Raw genomic sequence first — 22,484 nt, 5'->3', positions numbered from 1 at the left:
AAGTACGGGTAAACCTGAATCCTCTGCCCCCGTAAGAAGGCTGCCACTACTGCCATGCATTTTGTGAACACCTGTGGGGCTGCAGCTAGGCCAAATGGGAGAACCATGAACTGGTAGCGTTCCTGGTTCATGGTGAAACTCAGAAATCGGCGATGTGCTAGGTGGATGGCGATATGAAAGTACACATCCTTCATGTCGAGGGCAGCGTACCAGTCCCCCGGATCCAGGGAAGGGATGATGGTGCCCAGAGAGACCATGCGGAACCAGGCCTTGCCAGGAACTTGTTGAGACTGCGCAGGTCTAGAATGGGGCGAAGGCCCCTTTTGGTCTTGGGAATGAGGAAGTAACAGGAGTAGAACCCTTTCCCCTTTAGGTCTTTCGGTACTACCTCTACCGCCCCCGCCTCTAGGAGCGAGAGAACCTCCTTTTCCAGGAGATGCTCGTGAGAAGGGTCCCTGAAGAGGGATGGGGAAGGGGGGTGGGAGGATGGTAGGGAGGAAAACTGTAGCATGTATCCCCTTCATACCGTGTGTAACACCCAACAGTTCGACGTAATGCTGGACCACGCACGGGAGAAATGGGACAGGCGGTTCAGGAAACAAGGGGACGGATCCGGTGAACGATCTGGTACGCTGTCCTTGAGCGCATCTTCAAAAGCCTGGCTTGGGGCCTGGCTGGGACTTGTGCTGGTCTTGGCTCTGGCCCGGCCTATTGGAGTTATTATTGCGCCGCCTCCTGTTATCTCCGCCTTGCCTGCGGTAAGGTTCATGCCTAGGACGAGGCTGGTATTGACACTGAGGAGGCAGCTGTGGCTTGAAGGACTTCCTCTGAGTCGCCGGGGTGTGCATACCCAGCGACTTGAGTGCAGCCCTCGAGTCCTTGAGGCTATGCAGTTTTGTGTCCGTTTGGTCCGAAAAGAGTCCGGACCCTTTGAAGGGGAGGTCCAGGTGCGAATTCTAGACGTTGGTTGGTAGACCCGACTCCTGAAGCCACACCAAGCACCACATGACTATGCCCGATGCGATTGTCCTGGCTGCTGCGTCTGCCGAATCCAAGGATGCCTGGAGAGAGGTTTTCGCTACTGCCTTGCCTTCATCCACCAGGACGATGAACTCCTGTTGGGAACTCTGCGGGAGGTTGTCCTTAAACTTCCTTACTGACGCCCAGGAGTTGAAGTTATGCCTGTTGAGGATAGCTTGTTGGTTAGAGATCCTCAACTGGAGGCTCCGTGACGAATACACCTTCCTGACAACAGGTCCAGATGTTTCGCTTCCTTGGCCTTAGGGGCCGGGGCTTGCTGCCCATGGTGTGCTCTCTCATTCACCACCGAGACTGCCAGAGAACATGGGCTTGGGTGGCAGAACAAGAAGTCATAACTCTTGGACGGGGTGAAGTACTTGCACTCCACACCCTTGGCTGTTGGCGCGCTGGAGACCGGGGTCTGCCATATAGTCTTATAGTTCGACTGAATGGTCTTCATGAGCGGGAGAGCTATTCTGGATGGACCCTCCATGCTCAGAAGATCCACCATGGGGTCCTCCTGCTCAACCATCTCCTCGGCCTGCAACCCCAAGTTATGGGCAACTTTACGCAGCAGCTCATGGTGGGCTCTGCGATCTATTGGCGGAGGCCCTGATACTGCTGTGCCGGCCACCACTTCAACTGGGGATGAGGAGATCAGCAGCTGCTCAGTTTCCTTCTGCTGGTCTCCCTGGTCCCCCTCCCCCAAAGGAGGGGTTCCTGGCTAGGGCCAGGGCAGATGACCTTGGGGCAGCACCGGACTCTGTGCTGGTCTCTCCTGTCTCTCGCCCGGCGAAGATGCTGGTGATCTGGACACCGTAGCTTCCCGCACAGAAGAGCGTCGGTGTGGGGACCGGGACCACTGCACCGAGTAACTGGCCCTGGAGGGAGCCCCTTGCTGCTGGTGGTAGGCCCAAAGGGTGCAGAAGGGCCAGTGTCCTGGCGGTCCCCATTGGGGGTGCCAGCCAGCCTGGTGTTCCCTGCTGTCCGGTGTGGGTAACTGTCTGCCCAAGTCAGTGCCGGACTCTGGCGACGCTAAACGAGAGGGCCACGGCGGTGCCGTCGATCTGTGCCATCGGAAGGTCGACAAGCGGCTTCTTGCCGATTGGGAGTGGGACCGGTGTTTTCTGGGAGCCTTCGGCAACGACCGGCTCCTCTTCTTCTGGTGTCGGCCTCTGGGGGGCGCCGGAGAGCATCATGTCCCTTCCGCTAATCCCGTGCGCTGACTCGTCTCCAGTACCTCTGAGCTCGATCGGGACCAACGCCGGGAGCGATGTCGGGACAGTGTCCTTGAACAGCGCACCATTGCCGAATTTTCCGTCAACGGCACCCTGGGCTCGGGTGCTGGAGGCTTCTCTCTGGTCAGGAGGGGGCTCGCCGCCAAGAACATGATGAGGTCCTTCGCCACCTCAAATTTGTCCGGCGTGGAGGGTTGATCTATTACTCCCTCGAGCCCGTTGTCCGCACTTAGAGCCAGACTCGGAGGGACTTGTGGTATTGGTGCCACCGTTGACAGCACCGGTACAGCGTCCATCCCGCTTTTCCCGGTGCCTTAGATGGTGCCAGTCTTCCTTGCAGGGAACATCCACACCCTTCTTTCGGCTTTGCCTTGGGCTGCACCAGGGAGGACGAATGGTGCCAGGGCCTACTTTGGCGCTCCGAGGCCAATGGCTTGCGGTGCTTGGCCAGTACCAGGTCTCTTGACGACTCCGGGGCACTCCACACCGAGGAAGCTGGAGCAGACGTTGGGCGCTCCGGGCCCGGTGGTTCCAGTGCAGTCTCCATCAACAACTGCTTCAATCGAAAGTCTCTCTTCTTTGTTCTTGGCTTAAACGCCTTGCAAATCTTACACTACTCTGTTTGGTGTGCTTCCCCCAGGCAACATAAACAGGAGTTGTGGGGGTCACTAACCGGCACAGGCTTGCAGCATGTGGGGCAAGCCTTAAACCTGTGGGCCTGCGGCATGCTCCGCAGCCGGGGCAGGTGCTGGAAGCCTCCAAGCACCTAATCTACTAAGTGTCTACAACAAGGGAATGCTAACTAACTGATAACAGCTACTCTAAGGCTAAGGGATTGCTTCTCGTACGAGAGCAAGAGGTTGTTCCAAAGCCACCAAGGACGGTAAGAAGGAACTGTAGGGGGTTGGGCTAGCGGGGGTATATATGCATGGTGCAGTGGCACCACTGAGGGGGGCCCCGCTGGGAGCTGCTAAGGGAAAAAAGTTTCCGACGCTCATGCAAGTGGCGCGTGCACACCTAATGTGGAATGGATGTGAACAAGCACTCGAAGAACAACCCACTTTACCAGCTGATGTATTTCGATAACTGACCTGTCCCTCATTCACCACTGTGCCAATTTGTGTGTTAATTACTGGTAAAATTTGCAACTTTTTCATACTATTTTCCACATTGTTGATACACACACACACACACACACACACACACACACACACACACACACATACACACATTATATATATATATATACACACACACACACACACACACACCGAATAACCTTGGGCCAAAAAACATTTCCATTTACGATTACCGTAAGGTGAGTTAACCAGTATTTAAATCCATGCTTTTTACTCAGATTATTATAGGGACTAAGGGCTTGTCTACATGGTGGGGTAACATGCCATACAAAGATATGGTTTTAGAAGCGCATTAACATGTTTCACATTAATTGGTCCACGTAGACCCTGCTGGTGCACACTAAAGGTTCACTAGTGCACTTTAACATAGTGCTGTTTCAAACATGGGCATGTTTAAAAATTACATGCTTGTAGGCTGCACTGCTACTCTGTGTAGACAAGTCTGAAGTCTTGACAGAATTCTAGATATATTATGTCAACAGTACCTTTACCAACCAAATTGGCGATCTCAAAAAAGTTGTATCTAATTTGTTTGACAAGATCTATTTTCCAAGGTCACCTTGACTAGCATAAATTATACTACCCTCTAATAATTGCATCGTAAGAATGGCCCTACTGGGTCAGACCAAAGGTCCATCTAACCCAGTATCCTGTCTTCCGACTGGCCGGTACCACATGCCCCAGAGGGAATGAACAGAACAGGTAATCATCAAGTGTTCCATCCCCCCATCGCTCATTCCCAGCTTCTGGTAAACAGAGGCTTGGTACACCAATCCTGCCCATCCTGGCTGATAGCCATTGATGAACCTACCCTTCATGAATTTATCTAGTTCTTTTTTGAACTCTGTTATGGTCTTGAACTTCACGACATCCTCTGGCAAGGAGTTCCACTGGTTGACTCTGCGTTGTGTGAAGAAATACTTCCTTTTATTTGTTTTAAACCTGCTGCCTATTAATTTAATTTGGTGACCCCTAGTTCTTGTGTTATGAGAAGTAGTAAACACTTCCTTATCTACTTTCTCTACACCAGTCATGATTTTATAGACCTCAATCATATCTCTCCTTAGCCGTCTCTTTTCCCAAGCTGAAAAGTCCCAGTCTTATTAATCTCTCCTCATACAGAAGCCGTTCCATACCCCTATTCATTTTTGTTGGCCTTCTCTAAACCTTTTCCAATTCCCATACATCTTTTTTGAGATGGGGCAACCACATCTGCACACAGTATTCCAGATGTGGGCAGGGGCAGCTCCAGGCACCAGTGCAGCAAGCGCATGCCTGGGACGGTAAGCCGCTGGGGGCGGCCTGCCGGTCGCTGTGAGGGCGGCAGTCAGGCTGCCTTCGGCGGCATGCCTGCAGGAGGTCCAATGGTGCTGCGGTTTCGGCGGCAACTCGGCAGCAGGGACGCCGAAGGTGCGGCACCGGTGGACTTCCCGCAGGCATGCCGCCGAATCAACGTGACCAGCGGACTGCCCGCAGGCGCACCACTGAAAGCCGCCTGACTACCGTGCTTGGGGCGGCAAAAAACAGAGCCACCCCTGGATGTGGGCATACCATGGATTTATATAGCGGCAACATGATATTTTCTGTCCTATTATCTATCCCTTTCTTAATTATTCCCAGCATTCTGTTCACTTTTTTGACTGCCGCTGCACATTGAGTGGACGTTTTCAGAGAACTATTCACAATGACTCAAAGATCTTTCTTGAGTGGTAACAGCTAATGTAGACCCCCATCATTTTACATGTGTAGTTCGGATTATGCTTTCCAATGTACATTACTTTGCATTTATCAACATTAAATTTCATCTACCATTTTGTTGCCCTGTCACCCAGTTTTGAGAGATCTTTTTGTAGCTCTTCGCAGTCTGCCTGGGTCTTAACTATCTTTAGTAATATTGTATCATCTGCAAATTTTGCCACCTCACTGTTTACCCCTGTTTCCAGATCATTTATGAATATGCCGAATAGGACTGGTCCCAGAACAGACCCCTGGGGAACACCACTATATCTCTCTCCATTCTGAAAACTGACCATTTATACCTACCCTTTGTTTCCTATCTTTTAACCAGTTACCAATCCATGAGAGCACCTTCCCTCTTATCCCGTGGCAGCTTACTTTGCATGAGAGCCTTTGGTGAGGGACCTTGTCAAAGGCTTTCTGAAAATCTAAGTACACTATATCCATTGGATCCCCTTGTTCCACATGCTTGTTGACCCCCTCAAAGAATTCTAGTAGATTGGCGAGGCATGATTTCCCTTTACTAAAACCATGTTGACTCTTCCTCAACAAATTATGTTCAACTATATGTCTGACAAACCACTGATGACATACTTTCTCTAAGGGAGGAGGAACCAGCTGCACTGCTCTCTTTACAGTAACTGCTGGTTGATTTACAAAGCCATCCTAGAAAAATTTCAGAGTAAAAGATTCTTGAAGTATCCTAGAAGTAATACTGCAAATAAAAAACTTACCAATAACCTGTCTCATGATTGTCAAGCACTATTAGCTTTTCCAAGATATTTTCCTAATATTGATGCCATGTTAACTGGCCTACAATTACTGGGTCATCTACACCCCCTTTTAAATATTGGCATAATTAACTTTTTTCCCAATCCTCTGGAACTTCCCCAGTGTTCCAAGATTTGTTAAGCCAAAATTAGCAGATCAGATAGCTACTCTTGGTGTAAGTTATCCAGTGCTGTTGATTTTAAAAAGATTAATAGTCGTCATTTAACTTCCTCCCTAGTTATTGAGGGAATAGAAAGTTTTGAATGATCACTATAAGATATGAATACATCATCCTGCTTCTTTTCAAGATTACTACTATTAGCCAATCATGGTTTTAAGCATAGTCTTACATTGCACACATTACATAATTTAAATTCATGTTACATCATTATGATTTGATTATTGGTGTAAACACACTAGATGACATTTGCCTTGCATTAGTCTTTCAGATCTAGTAAACCTAAATGTTATTTTTAAGAGTAGATAAAATTCAAAGACAAATGTTATTTAAATTATGGTATCACTTTAAAGCATGATTAATCACTGGCAATATAATACAAAGAAAATAGCATACAAAAATTAGGAATTTTTGGTCATCATCATCTTTGGTCTGAAATATTTAAATGTAATTACCTACTGGTAACATTTCCTCTGCCTGAATATAACTTTCCAGTTTTTAAATTTGCTAACTGCACTTAGTTATCTGGGATTCTACTACAGCATGACAAGCCTGTAAATAAAACAATATGAAACCCTACACAATGTATATGGCCAAAACTATTACGAGAAAGGATATAAATTGAAGAACTGCACTGTGTAACTTAATTTAGTACAATTCATTTGAGGAAGTGTTCAGTTCCCCTCAATAAAGCTCTGAATATCCTGCCTTGGTCAGTTAGACCTTTTGGCATATATTTAACTTTTTCCCACACAATGCAAAGTCTTTTCGTTACGGTTAAAAAGGGGTCTCAATTTTTGAAGTGTATGCCTATCATGTTTTGTACACTGAACCTGAATTCTGCAACAAGTGTCTCACCCTAGCTCCCACATTTCATCAACACTAAATTCTACAGCATTGTAACATTTTGGTGTAATGATAAGATACAAAACTATTCAAGAGGCTATGTTCCTCTATAAGAATGACTGCAATTTCAGTTTGTCTGAGATCATCATCTTAACAAGACAACTGCACTTGGGTGGCACAAAGAGGAGAAAAGGACTGGGCTGGATGGTTTGGAATCTGGAATGGGGAGAGGTCAGAAGATAAGACAGGGCTTCTTTTTAAAAAGGCAACTGGAAAACAGGAAAGGCATTTAGGACATTAAACTTTGGAGAGTAATAAAAACATGAACCTAACGCGTTTATTGAATCTATATTGAAAAAGCCATGCATTTACACAGCAATAGCTTCACTTCTACAGAGAGTTTCCTGCCTCTGAACAGGAACAACTGGAATGACTGAAGGATCAGGGACCTTCAGTGAGATTTGTGGCCACCTGTCAGATAGCTGAGGATTTGATCACATCACTGGCAATGGTGACAACCACACAATAGAAAAATAGCTTATTTATACATGCAAGTTATTGATTTATTGTAAAGAAAAACTACAGATAGAAAAATGAACAAGCTTACAGTACAAGCTAGGTTTTTCTTTGGGACCCTAACTTCAAAACACTATCTTAAACTATTGTCAGTTTACAAATTACAAGACAAAAAACAAGTTATACACATACCTGTACAGTCTTTTTAATTCTATGTGAAGGACCTGGATAGTCTGGGGAATATAAGTCTGTTAAGAATAATGAGTTGATTAATGTTGATTTTCCCAGTCCAGATTCACCTAGAAGAAAGGGGAAAGTATTAGTCCATACAATTAGAATCACCACACATAGTACGCACTTTTTATAATCTCACATTTTAAAATTTGGTATGTAAAAAAAAACCCAAACCTTTCCTAGCTTCAATCCTATGCTCAGAGGAAACAGGCCACGGCTATTTTACATTGCAAAATGAGACTTTCACTGCTAAGTTTACAAGCATCTACTTTTCACATTGAATCCCATAACAGTCCTAAGTGCTGAATGCACTTTGCTACTTTTCCTCCCCCCCTCTCTGCCCCCGTCATAAAATACACACACAAGACATTGCTATGTGAAGTTCTAAGCAGGCTACCTATTTGGAACTGGAAGTATAGTGTACCAGCGGAACTACCTTATTTAAAATTTTATGCAATGGTTTTATTATAACTAAAGATTGTTACTTCGGTGTAGCTCTTGTGGTTCTAAGTAATTAGAATGCAGTTCCAAATGTACATGGTTTGCATGAGAATTATTTTTGCAATTTGCTCGTAAGTGACAATAAAGCAGGCACTGGCTGACCTATTTGTAGAAGTAATTGCCAATTCAAAATGAAGGTTACAAACCCCATAAAAATTCTGCCTATTTACAGATCCACAGAAGCAGGGTATGAGGTACGTCAACCACTAAAACAATTTATAAACTAAGTCCTTGTCTTTACAACAGCAAAAAAATTAAAACCAACCACTTAAGAACTATTACAACATTCATTCACTGATATGTGAACCCGAAAAAAAAGTGTGTGTCAGTCAGGTTTGCGGCTTGCTTCAAGCCTTGGTACACTGTACTACTCAAGGGGGGACTGAAGCAAAGGCAATGACAGAGAAATTTGCTCCTAAGCCAATAAAGGCTGGATTCAAACCACTGATGACAATTTCTCTAAGGGAGGAGTAACCAGCTGCACTGCTCTCTTTACAGTAACTGCCGGTTGATTTACAAAGCCATTCTAGAAACATTTCAGAGTAAAAGATTCTTGGCAAAAAATCCTAGAAGTAATTCTGCAAGTAAATGAATATGAAAATTGTCAAAACAAAAGCTCACGTTATTGCTTATTACTATTATGAATTGCAGCAAAGGGCTTGTCTTCACAGCAAGTTAGGCTCGGGTGAGTGGAGTAGCCAGAGCTCCAGGGCCAGATAATGACATTCTGAGGCCTTAAGCTATGTCAAGTGTAAGAGGGCCCCATACCATAAAAAAAATAATTTATTATTTTCACAAAAAGGACATTTAATATATGAACACGAAAGATTTATATTTGCATATATACAAAGGCAAAGTTGTAATAGACTAGAATAATAATCTTACTAAAACACATCTTGCAGTATGCCTGTTTGCATTATAGAATAGTTTCAAATTAACATTTTCATCTATGATTTCTTTAGTAGATATGAAAACTTTAGATCTACAACACAAAAGCAGTTACAGTTACGCAGATCAGCTTACTTAAGGAAGCAGTACAACCTGCAATATGTCTGTTTGCACATCACATTAATTTTAACACTGAAATTTAAAACATTTTCTTTTGTGATTTTTGGAAAGCCAAGTCACTGATGAGATCCTCAAATGATAAGCTACGGAGTGTGTCATTTTGATGCACAGAATGCTCAGGGTAGATAGCTTTTCTTGCAGAATTTTCTAGGCAGACATCTCTCTTCGCATTTGCTTCTCTATCCTGTCTCCCCTAGGACCACTAATTTATCTTGAGTAAACACCTCGGACACACAGAGTGACAACAAGCTATGTGCACGAAAGAGAGAAAGAATTTACCAGAAAAAAAACTGGTAATCTCTAGACAGGAATTGAGAAAATGAGAAAAACTAGCCTATATTAAAGCAAACATAATGACTATTATAGGCTTTAAATAGCCTATAAATCATATGTACACATAGTTTGAAATAACTTGCTCACCAAGTACTCATAATATTTTTATATATGTGTGTGTGTGTGTGTGTCTTCCTTCCCTTCTCTCAAAACCCTCTATTTCTTTTCGTCAGCACTCTCCGATATTTACTGTGAAGGTTCACGAAACTGATAGAGGGAAGCCAACACAAATTTATCCTCATCAAGATCCACTCGACCTAAGCCCATAAATTGATCACTTGCAAACTCAATCATGTGAAGCCTGGATAGTGCATGAAGCAGAAAGCAGAATGCACACTAAAATACACCATTGTACATATGTACAGTTCAAAAGAAAGAACCCACTAACACTTAAGAAAACGAAGAAAATCAGTAGTGAAGGCACTATACGACTTAGCATGCTGGCCCATAAACAAAAGATGGCTGCCTTCTGGCTACTACCGGCCAACGGGGATGCTATACATGATGTCACTCCTAGGACGAGTTCCATACGAGTAGGAGCTTGGCAAGACTGCTTCACGACACTGCTGTCTCCAACTTCACATTTTCCCCGATGTTATCAGCAGTGAGATTTTATTTATTTAAATAAGTTACGAAGGCACGGTCAGAATTTTACCAGTAGGAACTGGCCAACAAAACATTGCCTTAGAAGACGGATAGCAGACTTACTTGTAGAAATACTAATTTTACAACTGCAATTATATTTTTTTCCTCAGCCCTGGTGTCCTGCCTATCAATAATGAACAATTAGTGAAGGGTACAGATAGGGTAAGGGTATGTGTGTAGCCAGATGTGTATATTTGTCATATTTGAACGAAAATGTCTCTATTTAGAGAGAATCTTCTTTCCCATATTTCCATTATTTTTATCAACCGATTTTGATAACATTTGAAATGGAGTCAGTTTTTTCTTTTTTAGAGGCCCCTCATATTGCGAGGCCCTAAGCTGTAGTTTAGTTACTTTATGCCTTAATCCAGCCCTGCAGAGCTCACTATCTAAAACTAACTTGAGTGAGCGCTTGCCTTCACAGAGAAGCAATGTTGTGCATTAGTTGATCCGTATAGACCTGGGGTAGTCAACAGGCAGACCGTGGGCCAAATCCAGACTGCCAATTTTGAATGAACTCTGACATTTTTTTATTTATCTTTTTCCCCCCACCCCCCACCCCTCAGGACTCTGGACCTTGACAACAATAATTGATTATCCCTGGTATAGACCCTATTGGTGTGCATTACAGGTTCCCTAGTGTGCATTAAAGTACTACTATTTGAAATAGCACTGAGTTAAGAGCACACTAGGGAACTGTTAGTGTGCACCAGCAGGATCTATACAGACCAATTAATGTCCAACACTTTAGTGCCCTTTAGAAATCACAACTCATATTGGTCACATTATCCCACCACGTAGACAAGCCACACAAATTACAGATCAGCCACACTGAACCTACAGTTGTGCTACACAGCATCTGAGGAGCTGTAACTTGACTTTAACCCACAGCCCCTGACGGATCAACTAGCTCAAGTTTTATTAAAGCACCACTTAATTTGAGCTATAGATCTGTGTGTGGAGACGGGAGTTGGGTTAGGGGCAACACTCATGTTCTACTTAGAGCTAACACTGCAATGAAGTTTGTAAACTATCCATAACAGTTGAAGTCTCGCAGGCAAAGCAAGTCTTAATGATAGGCTAAAGCATTGAAGATAGTGATGAGATGGGTTTTTTTGGGGGGGGTGGTCAAGTTGTTGTGCATACAGCACTGTTCTGGTAATTACTGTGCTTGCAAATATCTATTTTCGAATAGACACATACTTGTACCCTTCCGCTTACAAGGTTTTTAGTACAAGGATAAGTTGCTCAAATTCTTCCTTACTCATTTTGCAACAAACAGGTGGGCTCTGATCACCAAATCTGAAGCTGTGATCAAAATTTGAGCTGAAGTCATAATGTTGCTCATTGTGTAAGATACAACCTTGTGTATACAAGGAAAGTTGAGGAGTTCTGTTGTGCCTTTTGGCTTCTCTCTACACAAGAATGCAGCCTCATTTTCTAATGTGGCAACTACCGTATATACGCATTCATAAGCTGAATATTTTTGATAAAAAAGTGACACATCAAAGAGAGAGGGTTGGCTTATAAATGGATCTATACCACAATGTGATGATTTTAAAACTATGGAATCATTGAATTGAATATCTAATACAGGGATTGGCAATCTTTGGCCCGCGGCCCGCCAGGGTAAGCATCCTGGAGGATCAGGCCGGTTTGTTTACCTGCCACGTCTGCAGGTTCGGCTGATCGTGGCTCCCACTGGCCGCGGTTTGCCGCTCCAGGCCAATGGGGGCAGCAGGAAGTGGCAGCCAGCACATCCCTGAGCTGAGGGGCTCCATGCCTGCAGACGCTCCAGGTAAACAAAACGCCCCGCCCTGCCAGCGGCTCACCCTGATGGGCCAGGAGCCAACGTTTTCCAACCCCTGAAATATAGGGTTGGCTTATGAAAGGGTCATACAGTTTTTGCTATTATTACCTATACATTTGGGGGGGGGGGGTCGGCTTATAAACGAACGGGCTAATGAACGAGTATATAACTATGAATGTTACACCTTTAGGTCACTGGAAGAATCTCAAAACACTTTGTTCTTTAACAAATATCAGCAATTGCATGGGTTGCAGAAAGATGTTGGTATGTTATATTCTGGGCTCCCTTCAGAGTCAATGATATATTTTTTTTAAGGTTAGTCAAAATGTACTGCTGTTCTAAATGCCTCAGCTTTTTTTAAATGGGAACGTAAAACACAGAAATCTTTGCTAAACTATTTGCCTTGGCTTGCCAGGTCAACCTCGAGACGGAACATGTGGAAATAAGATTCTGAAGTTTTAAGGGATCTGATGGGATACCACAAGCTCATCCTATAGAAGGTAACGTTCTCTGAACTTCCGCTCCTCAGTTACTAAACCTTTAGGCCCCTGCAGGTCTGGTCTTTCCATTACTGTAGCGGGGCTGAGGAAAAGGTTTCTTGAGTTGAAGCTGCTAGAAAAATAAGTAGATTAACATAATTTGTGCACCACCCAGTTTTTCTATATACCTTTGTTCTTCACTAGATGGTAGACTTGGGTAGAGAGAGGAGCCAGGGAAAAGCATGAATGAGAGTTAGCTAGCCCTGGCCACAAAGCAGAATGGATCAGGAAGGGATTACAAGAATACATGACAAAATAAGACCATTAACATCTGACAACTTTGTCACAGGCTTGGAATCACTGACAACTGTATTTCTGACTGCTTACTCCCTTGTACCACCCTTTTCATTTGCAGATTCTGATTACATCACCAGTCCCTCTCTGGGATGAGAAAAAGTACAGCAGACCACCCTGCTTCCCCAGCAATTAAAGAGAATCAATACATGAGTTAGAAGCATGTTTAGTCTGCAAGCTACCAACTAGCCCACCCCATAATGTATATTCTCCTGCTCACCACTCAACACCTCCTGCCTTCTTCAATACTGCTCCTTGGGAAGTCCATCCATGAAAGGGAAGCAAAGTTGGTTTGTTGTTTTTTTTTTTTTTTAATCAAAAACAAAGGATCCAAGAACATGAAAATGTAGTAAAAAGTGAAACTACATCACATCCACTGGTAAGTAGTTCCAATGACTATGTTGTGTGTGTATATAAATTCATATTTGAATGTCAGCTTCAACTTCCAACCTTTGAATTTTTGTTTTGCCTTAGTCTGCTATATTACAGATCTCTCCTACTATATCTTCAGGGAACATATGTTTAGTTGGCTATTCCCCATCACTCCTAAACTCTTCATATGAGTCACTTCTTTCTATAGTTTCCCTGTCCTGTAAGCATGGCCTACATTCTTTATGCTCAGATACGTGACCTTGCATTTGACCATATTAAAACACATTTGATTGCATCCACCTTATAAAGTGAACCAGATCACTAAGTGATGTATCATTAACCCCACTCCAATGTGTCTTCTGCAAACTATTATCAAATATAATTTTTTTTAACCAGATCAATAGTATTAAATAGTGTTGGGTCAAAGAACTGAATCCTGCAAATCCCACTAGAAATTAATTTAAATGATTCTCCACTAACAGTTATGTTTTGAGATCTATCAGGTAATCAGTTTAATTCATTGACTATATGCTACACTGATTTTGTATGACATTACCTGCTGCACAGTTGAGAATCTGGTCTTAAAATTCTCAGACTCATAGACTTTAAGGTCAGAAGGGACCATTATGATCATCTGGTCTGACCCCCTGCATGCTGCAGGCCACAAAACCGTCCCTACCCTTCCCTTGACTCTGCTGATGAAGTCCCCAAATCCTGTGTTTTAGTGACTTCAATTGGCAGAGAACCCTCCTGCTAGCGATCCCTGCCCCATGCTGCGGAGGAAGGCGAAAAACCTCCAGGGCCTCAGCCAATCTACCCTGGAGGAAAATTCCTTCCCGACCCCAAATATGGCGATCAGTAAGACCCCGAGCATGTAGGCAAGAGTCTCCTGCCTAACCCTTGTTAGCCATTATACTATTTACCTACCATTGCTCGGTATTCCTCAGCTAATATGTTCTAATATATGAACGACATTAAAAGTACTTTTCCAGTTCCAAATAGTACTAGAAGATTGGCTAGGAGCTACTCATCCCCATGAAAAGGGTGTTTTGTTTTGTTTTTGCAAGCATTGGCATCTAAGCTTCTATAATCAAAATTAGGATTTATTGTTTTTTTAAAAAGGTATAAATTAGTCCCACTAAAAACAGTAACTAATTTGAACCACACTATCCAATCTAGAATGATATGAAATACAGGTTCACAAACATTTAAATTCCTCCTGCTCATTGCAGTATTTAACATTTAACTTATTAGCTTTTATTTCACAGTGGCCAACATTTTGTAATGCTAACCCACTGGAGATAAAAGTTGATTATGAATGCTACAGAGCAAAGTTATACTCATTTTCCACAATATGTGCAATTTTATCATAGTACACCACTACATTTTGAGCAGAGAACTGTATTTAGACCTATCTGAATTTTAGTTAGATTTTTCCTCCCATAAAATGCTTTAAAATTATAGGGATGGTAGGAGCAGCTCACTTTCATAAATCTCTTTTCTCAATCTTGTAAAGCAGATAATTTTGCTTAGTGCATTTAATAGTTTCGGTATGGTGTGTATTTGGTGCTATTACAAAGCAATATAAAATATATAAAATATAAAAAATATAAAATAAATCCACCAAATATGCTTTCCACTAACGCTTATTTAAAATCAGATGTATGTATTCTGTTTTTGGCAGGTGTCACTATACTTTCTCAGGGGGGGTTTTTTGGATGATTTTTCCATTAGACAATGTTTTTACATGAGAGATTCTCCATCAATATAAAACTGGTACTTATAAGCCACAGGAAAAAATTATATCAGACTGTCAGACAGTATAAAAAATAATGTATTTCATGTCTTTTCATCCTTACACAACTCACTGTACATGTATGCACACAGTGCCTGCAGCTGTATGGAAATGCCTGATGTCCTGAATAATGGCTCTGACGCAGCTGCAGCACACATCAGATAGTTTTGCACAGGAATGAAGTGCATGCATAGGTAAAAGTTCAGTAGGAGATGCTATATTAATTTTTTGGTGTAGGTTCCAAAGTAGATGAGAAGCAGAAGAGACTGAAAAGGTACTGAAAGATAGGATAGAACAAGCCACTTCACACAGGTGGTAAATGATGCTATGGTAAGTAAACCAAGCCACTATAGGGGACGTCAGGGTAAGACTGCAAGACTCTTTCCATTCCAAGATTTATTCTGGAACCTCTCCACCGAGATTCATTCCTGTTCACAAATACATTTTAAAAGATACATGAATACACATGTTAATGTCACTGTATTGGTATATTTGAGTAAGATAATTTGGACTTAAATAATGTGGCTACAAACGACAAAGGATCACGCAGTGCCACATTTTAGAGATGTTTCAGAGTAGCAGCCCGTGTTAGTCTGTATCCGCAAAAAGAACAGGAGTACTTGTGGCACCTTAGAGACTAACATTTATTAGAGCATAAGCTTTCGTGGACTACAGCCCACTTCTTCGGATGCATACAAGTGGGCTGTAGTCCACGAAAGCTTATGCTCTAATAAATTCGTTAGTCTCTAAGGTGCCACAAGTACTCCTGTTCTTTTTACATTTTAGAGTTTCTCCCATAAATATAGGTCTATAGTTCCATACAGAACACATGGCCTTGTAAAAAGTCTTGCAGCATTTTAGATTAACATTCTATAAAAATACATAAAAAAAGCAAGAACAATCTAAACCTCCATTTAGTGATCTTTGTTCTTAAATTAACAGTTTCAGAGAAATCACATTGGCTGGAGCCATGAACAACTTTCTGGTACAACACAACAGCAGGGAAGCCTATGGCAGATGAACTTTGCTTTTGCCTCTGGGCAGTCACATTGCCAACATGAAGGTTCTGACATTCAGTGCACACTGAACAGTTCTATCAACCTATTCAAGAGCACAAAACTTAACTTCAAATTCAAAGCCAGGCTCCTGTTAGACACTTGGAAGTCACTGTAACCATAAATACCATTTAAATAATTCAGAGAATCCATGAAGCGGTGAAGGTTGGTTAGCAAAATCTCTTTAGCAGCCATTAGAACAGCGTTTTAAAAACAGATATTGCTCTCTCCATATTAAAGACTGAAACAGGACCTCCACAGACCTATTTTGACATATACCTTTGCCAAACTAACCAATCTGTCTGAAGTTTTGCAGATGTAATCTTATGCTGGAATAGAGTATTTTATGTAACAGCTGAGGCGAGCCAGACAAGGCTTTTGCATACAGAAGCTTCAGTCTTCCAAAGAAGAAGGGAAACTGAAGTCTTAGGTGATTTCTCTTTCCTTTACTCTACTCTTGCTCAAGTGCCATGTTTCAAAGGCACATGTACACTATTTGTCTAGTGCACAAAAAAGGTGTCAATGCTAACCTGTAAGCATGAAAAAACTAAAAGAAACCCAAAACTTACCTATGAAGCATCTTAGGTTTTAAACTGGATATGGGATAATGCAGAACGCTAGGGTAGTGATTATCTATATAGAAAAATCCCATAGTAAGCATTGTCCCTACGATCCTACTCTTAGCTTTTCACCAGCAGTAATGCTGCAAGGATAAATTCACTAAAAGCTTTTTTATGGGAGCTGGAAAAGAGAAGGGAATGGGCCAAATGGAAAGAGGAAATCAAGACAAAAAAGGCTAAAATACAGAAGGACGGGCCCTTCCCAGAGGCTTCAGAGCTCATCTTATTTGGGACAACTGCTACCTGAGCTGAAGGAATTAGAAACCTAAAAAGAGTAAGCAGCAGAGTTCAAACTTCCTTTTCCCTGTGCGAATGGTAGTACTGAATGCAGACACTAATTGTCTGCACAGAGTGAATTAGACAGAACAAAAGTGAGAAGAGATGTGGTCATGAAGTCTTCCTCAATTCTAGGGCACCCTTCCTAGGTTTCCTGGTTACAGGGATGTAAAAATATTTAAAAAAAAAAACCACTAGAATTTACAACAGCTTTACACAGTCTTTCCTGTACAGTCATTCCTAAAGAATGCAGAAAGATTCAAGATAGCTGTATTTGAATTTACAATTTGTAAATTAAATGAAATTGTAAGTCACAGATGAAGGTCCATATTATCCACTAAACACTACTGCTGCCTGACTTCTGTGAAAATCTGAAGCAATACACTGCTCCATGAATACTATGTTCTTGAGGTTATTTGTGAAAAACTGATAAAGATACAGGATTGATTCTGCTGATATGTATGGCTCATGTATTGACAACCAGAAATAAGGACATTTAATAGAGGAACCATGGGCCAGGAAACCAGAGTTAGGAAAGCATTTTGCTTGTACTAAGAGCAAGACACAGGAAAGGAAAATGAATAGAATGTAACAAATGAAATGAATTTAAATAAATACAACATAATGCACATGGTTGGTGAGGTTTTTTTTTTTTTAGGAATGTGTTAGAGCTGTAACAATGACATTTTTCAACCATGTGCAGGTGTAAATAACATATTTGACAAGCTAGTGCAAACTTAAAAACTAAGATGGTGAAGAAATACCCAAAGTATAGAATGAACAAGCTTGTGAAAATGAGGGGCACAAAAACATGCAGATGGGATTGCAGCTGTTCTTGTCTTGGGGGTGAAATGGCATGGGAATGGTCTGTCCCTTGCAGTTAGGGGAGAGAAAGGGGGTTCCCAGTATCCTATGGTCTCAAGAGGTTGCAGGGCAGAGTTAGGTTGGGGTGTTAAGACATAAGCACTACTGTTTCTGCATTACATCGAACATCCTTTCCTGCATATGCCATTCTCTGGCCAATCAGTCCTTACACTCCTTTAACTTCTCAGCATGCTCCCGGTCTTCTCTCATTCTTGCCTAGAGGGCCCAAATCACGATTGGGCCTTGTTGTGCTAGACACTCCACAGACTTAGACATGAAAACTCATCCCTTCAAAAAAAAGAAGTGTGGAGTCCTAGCACTGTCTACTCCAAGGGTTAGGTTGACTTAACTACATTGCTTAGGGGTATGGATTTTTCACCCCCCTCAGCAACGAAGCTGTATCGACCTAACTTTAGTATAGGCCTGGTCTAAGACATGCAACAGGGAAAACAGGAACGGACAATTGACAGTGCTCTAAGTTGGTTGTTACACACACAGAGCAGCACTACTTATCTTGGTATACAATTATGCTAAAGTTAAATGGTCCCATAAAAAAATCAATTGGAATACTGTGGAAAAAGGTTTTAGGCAAGATTTAGATTTCAGCAAAATGTTTTCCTCTCAGCTACATTAAATTGACATTATAAAATACATCAATAAGCCTTTTGACGTCTCTAGAATAACCCTTCCAAAAATATACTCGCCTTAAATCTGAATCCTAATGCTATGTGGCCTCCTTTAAACGTACATTTTAAGTCAATGTAAGCTACCTTTTACATGCGACTCTGAATTGAGAGTTTTATAAGCACCTATAGTATTGACTTTAATTACATTCTAAGCTTGATTTTCTCTGTTACTTTAGAAAATATTTCTACTGGGCAGAAAGAAAAGAAAATGGTTCCTCTATTTGAAACTAAACAAGTTGCATCTAAATTGCTTCATATGTGGTTCAGGTAATTAAGTAAGAATGACTTACAGATATAAAAAAATAAATTTGTCATTTTTTAAAATCCTGCTGAATGACACCTATTAGCCAGAGACAGATTAAGTAGAAGAGGGGTCTTCCACTAACAAGGTCACGGGGCAACACTCATATTGGGGATAGGCTTCTCATCAAACATTAATCTGCTAGGGAGAGTTGCAGTTTCTACCACAGTGCTACATTAATATCTTGCTTGGGAGTGCTGTGTTTCAAACAGCTGACTATTAGGTGTGATACATTTGAGACATACCTAGCCACACCTACACTCCCAATTCTTTTAACTACTGGAAGAGAAAGAGGAGCTCTTCCCTCTTGCCTTCAGAGTCACCTGACTGCTACAATCTCCTCCCCAGCCTTTATTTTAGAGTGTAACACCCTATCACTACCATTGCCTGCCTCTATGTATAAAAGCTTTCCTAAATAGCAGTATGTAATTAACATGCTTATTGACCAGTCTTGCTAAATGCTCACTATTTAAAAGAGTGAGCTATCAGAAATTGTGAAGAGTAGTCAATTTAAGATTTAAATTCAGTGTCCCTTTAAACCCAATCTTTCCATTACCATTAGCGCTGAAGTTCAGCTCCTGTAGGACATTCCTTCTATAGTCCCAGTCAAAATACAGAGCTGACTGCATTTCCAGAAAATACATGGGGAGAGAGACACTGGAGTTTTTGTTTAAGAAAAAACATCCAAAAGCTAACCACAAAAAAATCAAAGCAATGTTAGTTACAGAGAAGGTGTCTATTTTGCTGCTGCAAGAAGCTTTACCAAAGTAGGGTAACATCATGCCAAATTTGCCCTCAGTCATACAAATGCTACCATACTGAAGTAAATGAATTTGTACAAGTAAAAACGAGGACACCGTTTGGCTTTTTCTTCAAGTCACTAATCTATTTTGTACTGGTTAGATTTAAAAAACTATGACTTTCACATACACTGCTTATTCTTGTGGGGACCAATTTATTTGTCTTGCATACCATTGGGTTCTGTTCCCATACTGGCCTGTAATGAGTGAACACATGGAACAGTTGCAGATTCGATTATGGATTTTCCATATTTCCCAGTAGAACTCACTGTGCTGCAATGGCCATCTTTCATGTCATGAACAGGAACAAATAGGGAAGATTAAAAACCCACAACCAACAATAAAGGAAAAAAAGCAGAAGTACTACTGGTTTCGCATAAGGAAAAAGCGAACAAAAGACCTATATACACTACATGCCTAAATACTATTGTGCAGCAAGAGTTTCCATACGAAAACTATAATCACATTACCAATTTATTAAGAGCCAAAAGAGCTGCTGCCTGTTAAAAATTCCACCTTTGGTTTCAAAAGATTATTGTAGCTAACCATCTTGTTTTCCTGTGTAGTGCTGCACATTACTATTGAAATGGTATTTTACTCCACAGATAGCTAAATGACTGCGTGCAGTTAATTACATCGGTAAGGCACTTTGGGATTTTAAGAATTAGAGTCACTCTACAAATGGAAGATTATGAAGTCTGTTTACCAGAACTCACATTCTTTTTAACTTTTCAAGGAGTTTAACATTGACAATCATGGTCTTGCGACAAGCTACAGACTACTTCCTATATGCAAAACAAGACAGAAACTGCAAAACTTTGCTCTTACACTACAATTTCCCATTTAAGAAAAAAGTTGACAACTATCTCTAAGGTCCATCTACACTTGAACTAGAACCTTGGCTTGTTTAGAATATTGTTCTTGCTAGCAGGATGCTAACATGGGCTCCATGGTAAGTACAAACAGGTATAAAAAGGCTTTTAACAGTTTTATAATAACTACACGTGACAAAGTGGAAGATTGAGCTCTCAGTTCCTAATGGAAAGGGGGCAGGAGGGAGAGTTGAATCTTGAGAGACATCTTTTATCCTGTTTCAGTTACTCGTGTTCAATGGGTATTAACTAGAAAAGCCCACATTTTAAAGAGCTAACAAAATAATTTTTCATCCCTAATGGGGTCTACTTGCATGATCACTGATGCAATATTCCTACAGTTCTCCAATCATCTGAAGAGTCTTTCAAGGTAGATAGAGTAGAAAGGACCTGAATTTTTAATGTTAATAGGGAGACCTTTAAGTCTCCAATAGATCACAAAGAGGCAAAAATCATGAACAAACTCATCTCATTAGAAAACTTTAATGCCCCTTTTTGACCAAGCGAGAGTGGATTTCTGTACAACCCTCACCCATCAACTCCCCAAAGTTTGCTCTGTCCATCTTTTCCTCAGCCCACATTAACTGTTTGGGGCTCCTATTCCCTTGTACCTGTCTCCTATTGCTTGTCTTTGTATTTCTGCTCTCTTTGATCTGCTGCAGCATCTTTGTTTCAGCAGCAGCGTAGGGCTTCCAAGCCAGTACTTTTCCTTCAGACTGCCTGAAGCTGCTCTCACTAGCCAGAGCCAAGGCAAGGGCAGTCAGCAGACTCTCCTCTCCACTAAAAATTATGTTGCTGTACATCAATGAAGAAGGCAGGCTTTGAAACCTTGGACTCCCACCACAGGGATCAGATCATATCAGTTAAAAAGTTCTACTTAAATTGAAAAATACATAAGCGTTAAACTGATAACATTCTTAATTCTCAAACAAAAGCATCAAGAAAAATATTTGCGCCATAAGAAACTGATTGTATTCCACATACTATTCACTGTAAGCACAGCTGGAATTTATAAAATACTGAAAAGCAGACATTTTATGACATTGTTTTACCTCCTGATAAGCTCTGAGAAAAAGATGTGCTGGGAATTCTATTCTGAAAGGTGAACCAAAATTGTTAGGGACAGTTTCTCTAGCTGAATCAGTTAGACAAGTCACAGCTACATTCTATAAATACAAACATACAGTACTCACACAGGCAGTTTTAAGCTAAGTGTAGAAAATGGAAAAAAATTATTTTAAATAGCTTATTGTAACAACCTAGTCATTGTAAGTAAAATTCCATTCCTTTGTGATGTAGTGTACCTTGTACTTCATTTCTATTAATATTCAAACTATCAAATTTAGCCAGCAAAGCAGTAGAGTTTCTGACTTACCCAGGAGAAGTCAAAGCATATGCTCACAAGGTTTTTATATGTAAACAAAACTTGGCTTGACATAAGAGGCCTGGGTCAAATTTTTGTATGGTTATGTGGATCACTGAATACAATAAGAGAATACACAAATTTAAACTAACTGCTAGGAACGTATGGGTTTAGAAACTGCCCGATTACTGTAGCAACATACACGGTATTCTTTCCAGTGGTTCTTAGCTTGGATTGAGTTGAGAAGGAGGAGGAGGGCGACAACATTATGTTCTGCTCTTTCAGAGGATGGATAACTTAATAAGTCTTCCCCATCTAATATGATAATTTGATATGAACTGAAAGAGTTTGACCATCTTTTATTCAGATGGCAAGTATGAGAAAAGTCTTTAGAATTATTGTGCTCAGATATGCCATGGAGGAATTATAAATGTATCAGAATATTATGGCTCTGCATAACTGAATTTTGTACTTATTCCTTATGAAATCCTCCTTTGGATGATTTGAGTCTCAGAAAACATGTTTGACAAAATTACCAATTGGATGGCAGAATCTACTTATATAGTAAATCTGTGACCAAGGTTAGGGTGGGACAAGGACTTGCACTTAAG

At 41.5% G+C, this 22,484-nt stretch overlaps 1 protein-coding gene and 1 long non-coding RNA gene across 5 annotated transcripts in view; one reads left to right on the top strand and one right to left on the bottom strand.

Moving 5' to 3' along the window:
• SEPTIN7 (septin 7) overlaps nucleotides 1–22,484 on the bottom strand; it is a 130,273-nt gene that overhangs the window by 47,657 nt on the left and 60,132 nt on the right. For all 4 annotated transcript variants that reach the window (XM_065587201.1, XM_065587199.1, XM_065587198.1 and 1 more), the window contains exon 2: nucleotides 7,638–7,744. In XM_065587201.1, coding sequence (XP_065443273.1) covers nucleotides 7,638–7,744 — 107 coding nt within the window. The remainder of the gene's footprint in view (nucleotides 1–7,637; nucleotides 7,745–22,484) is intronic.
• Nucleotides 13,161–22,484, top strand: part of LOC135981959 (uncharacterized) — a 59,156-nt gene continuing 49,832 nt past the window's right edge. Inside the window, exon 1 of the long non-coding RNA XR_010599181.1 lies at nucleotides 13,161–13,215. This is a non-coding gene — a long non-coding RNA (uncharacterized LOC135981959). The remainder of the gene's footprint in view (nucleotides 13,216–22,484) is intronic.

The sequence above is a fragment of the Chrysemys picta genome, chromosome 2, assembly GCF_011386835.1.
Source record: "Chrysemys picta bellii isolate R12L10 chromosome 2, ASM1138683v2, whole genome shotgun sequence".
In the NCBI taxonomy this organism is placed as follows: Eukaryota; Metazoa; Chordata; order Testudines; family Emydidae; genus Chrysemys; species Chrysemys picta.
The sequence above is the reverse complement of the archived record's forward strand: the minus strand, read 5'-3'. Positions and strand labels throughout refer to the sequence as shown.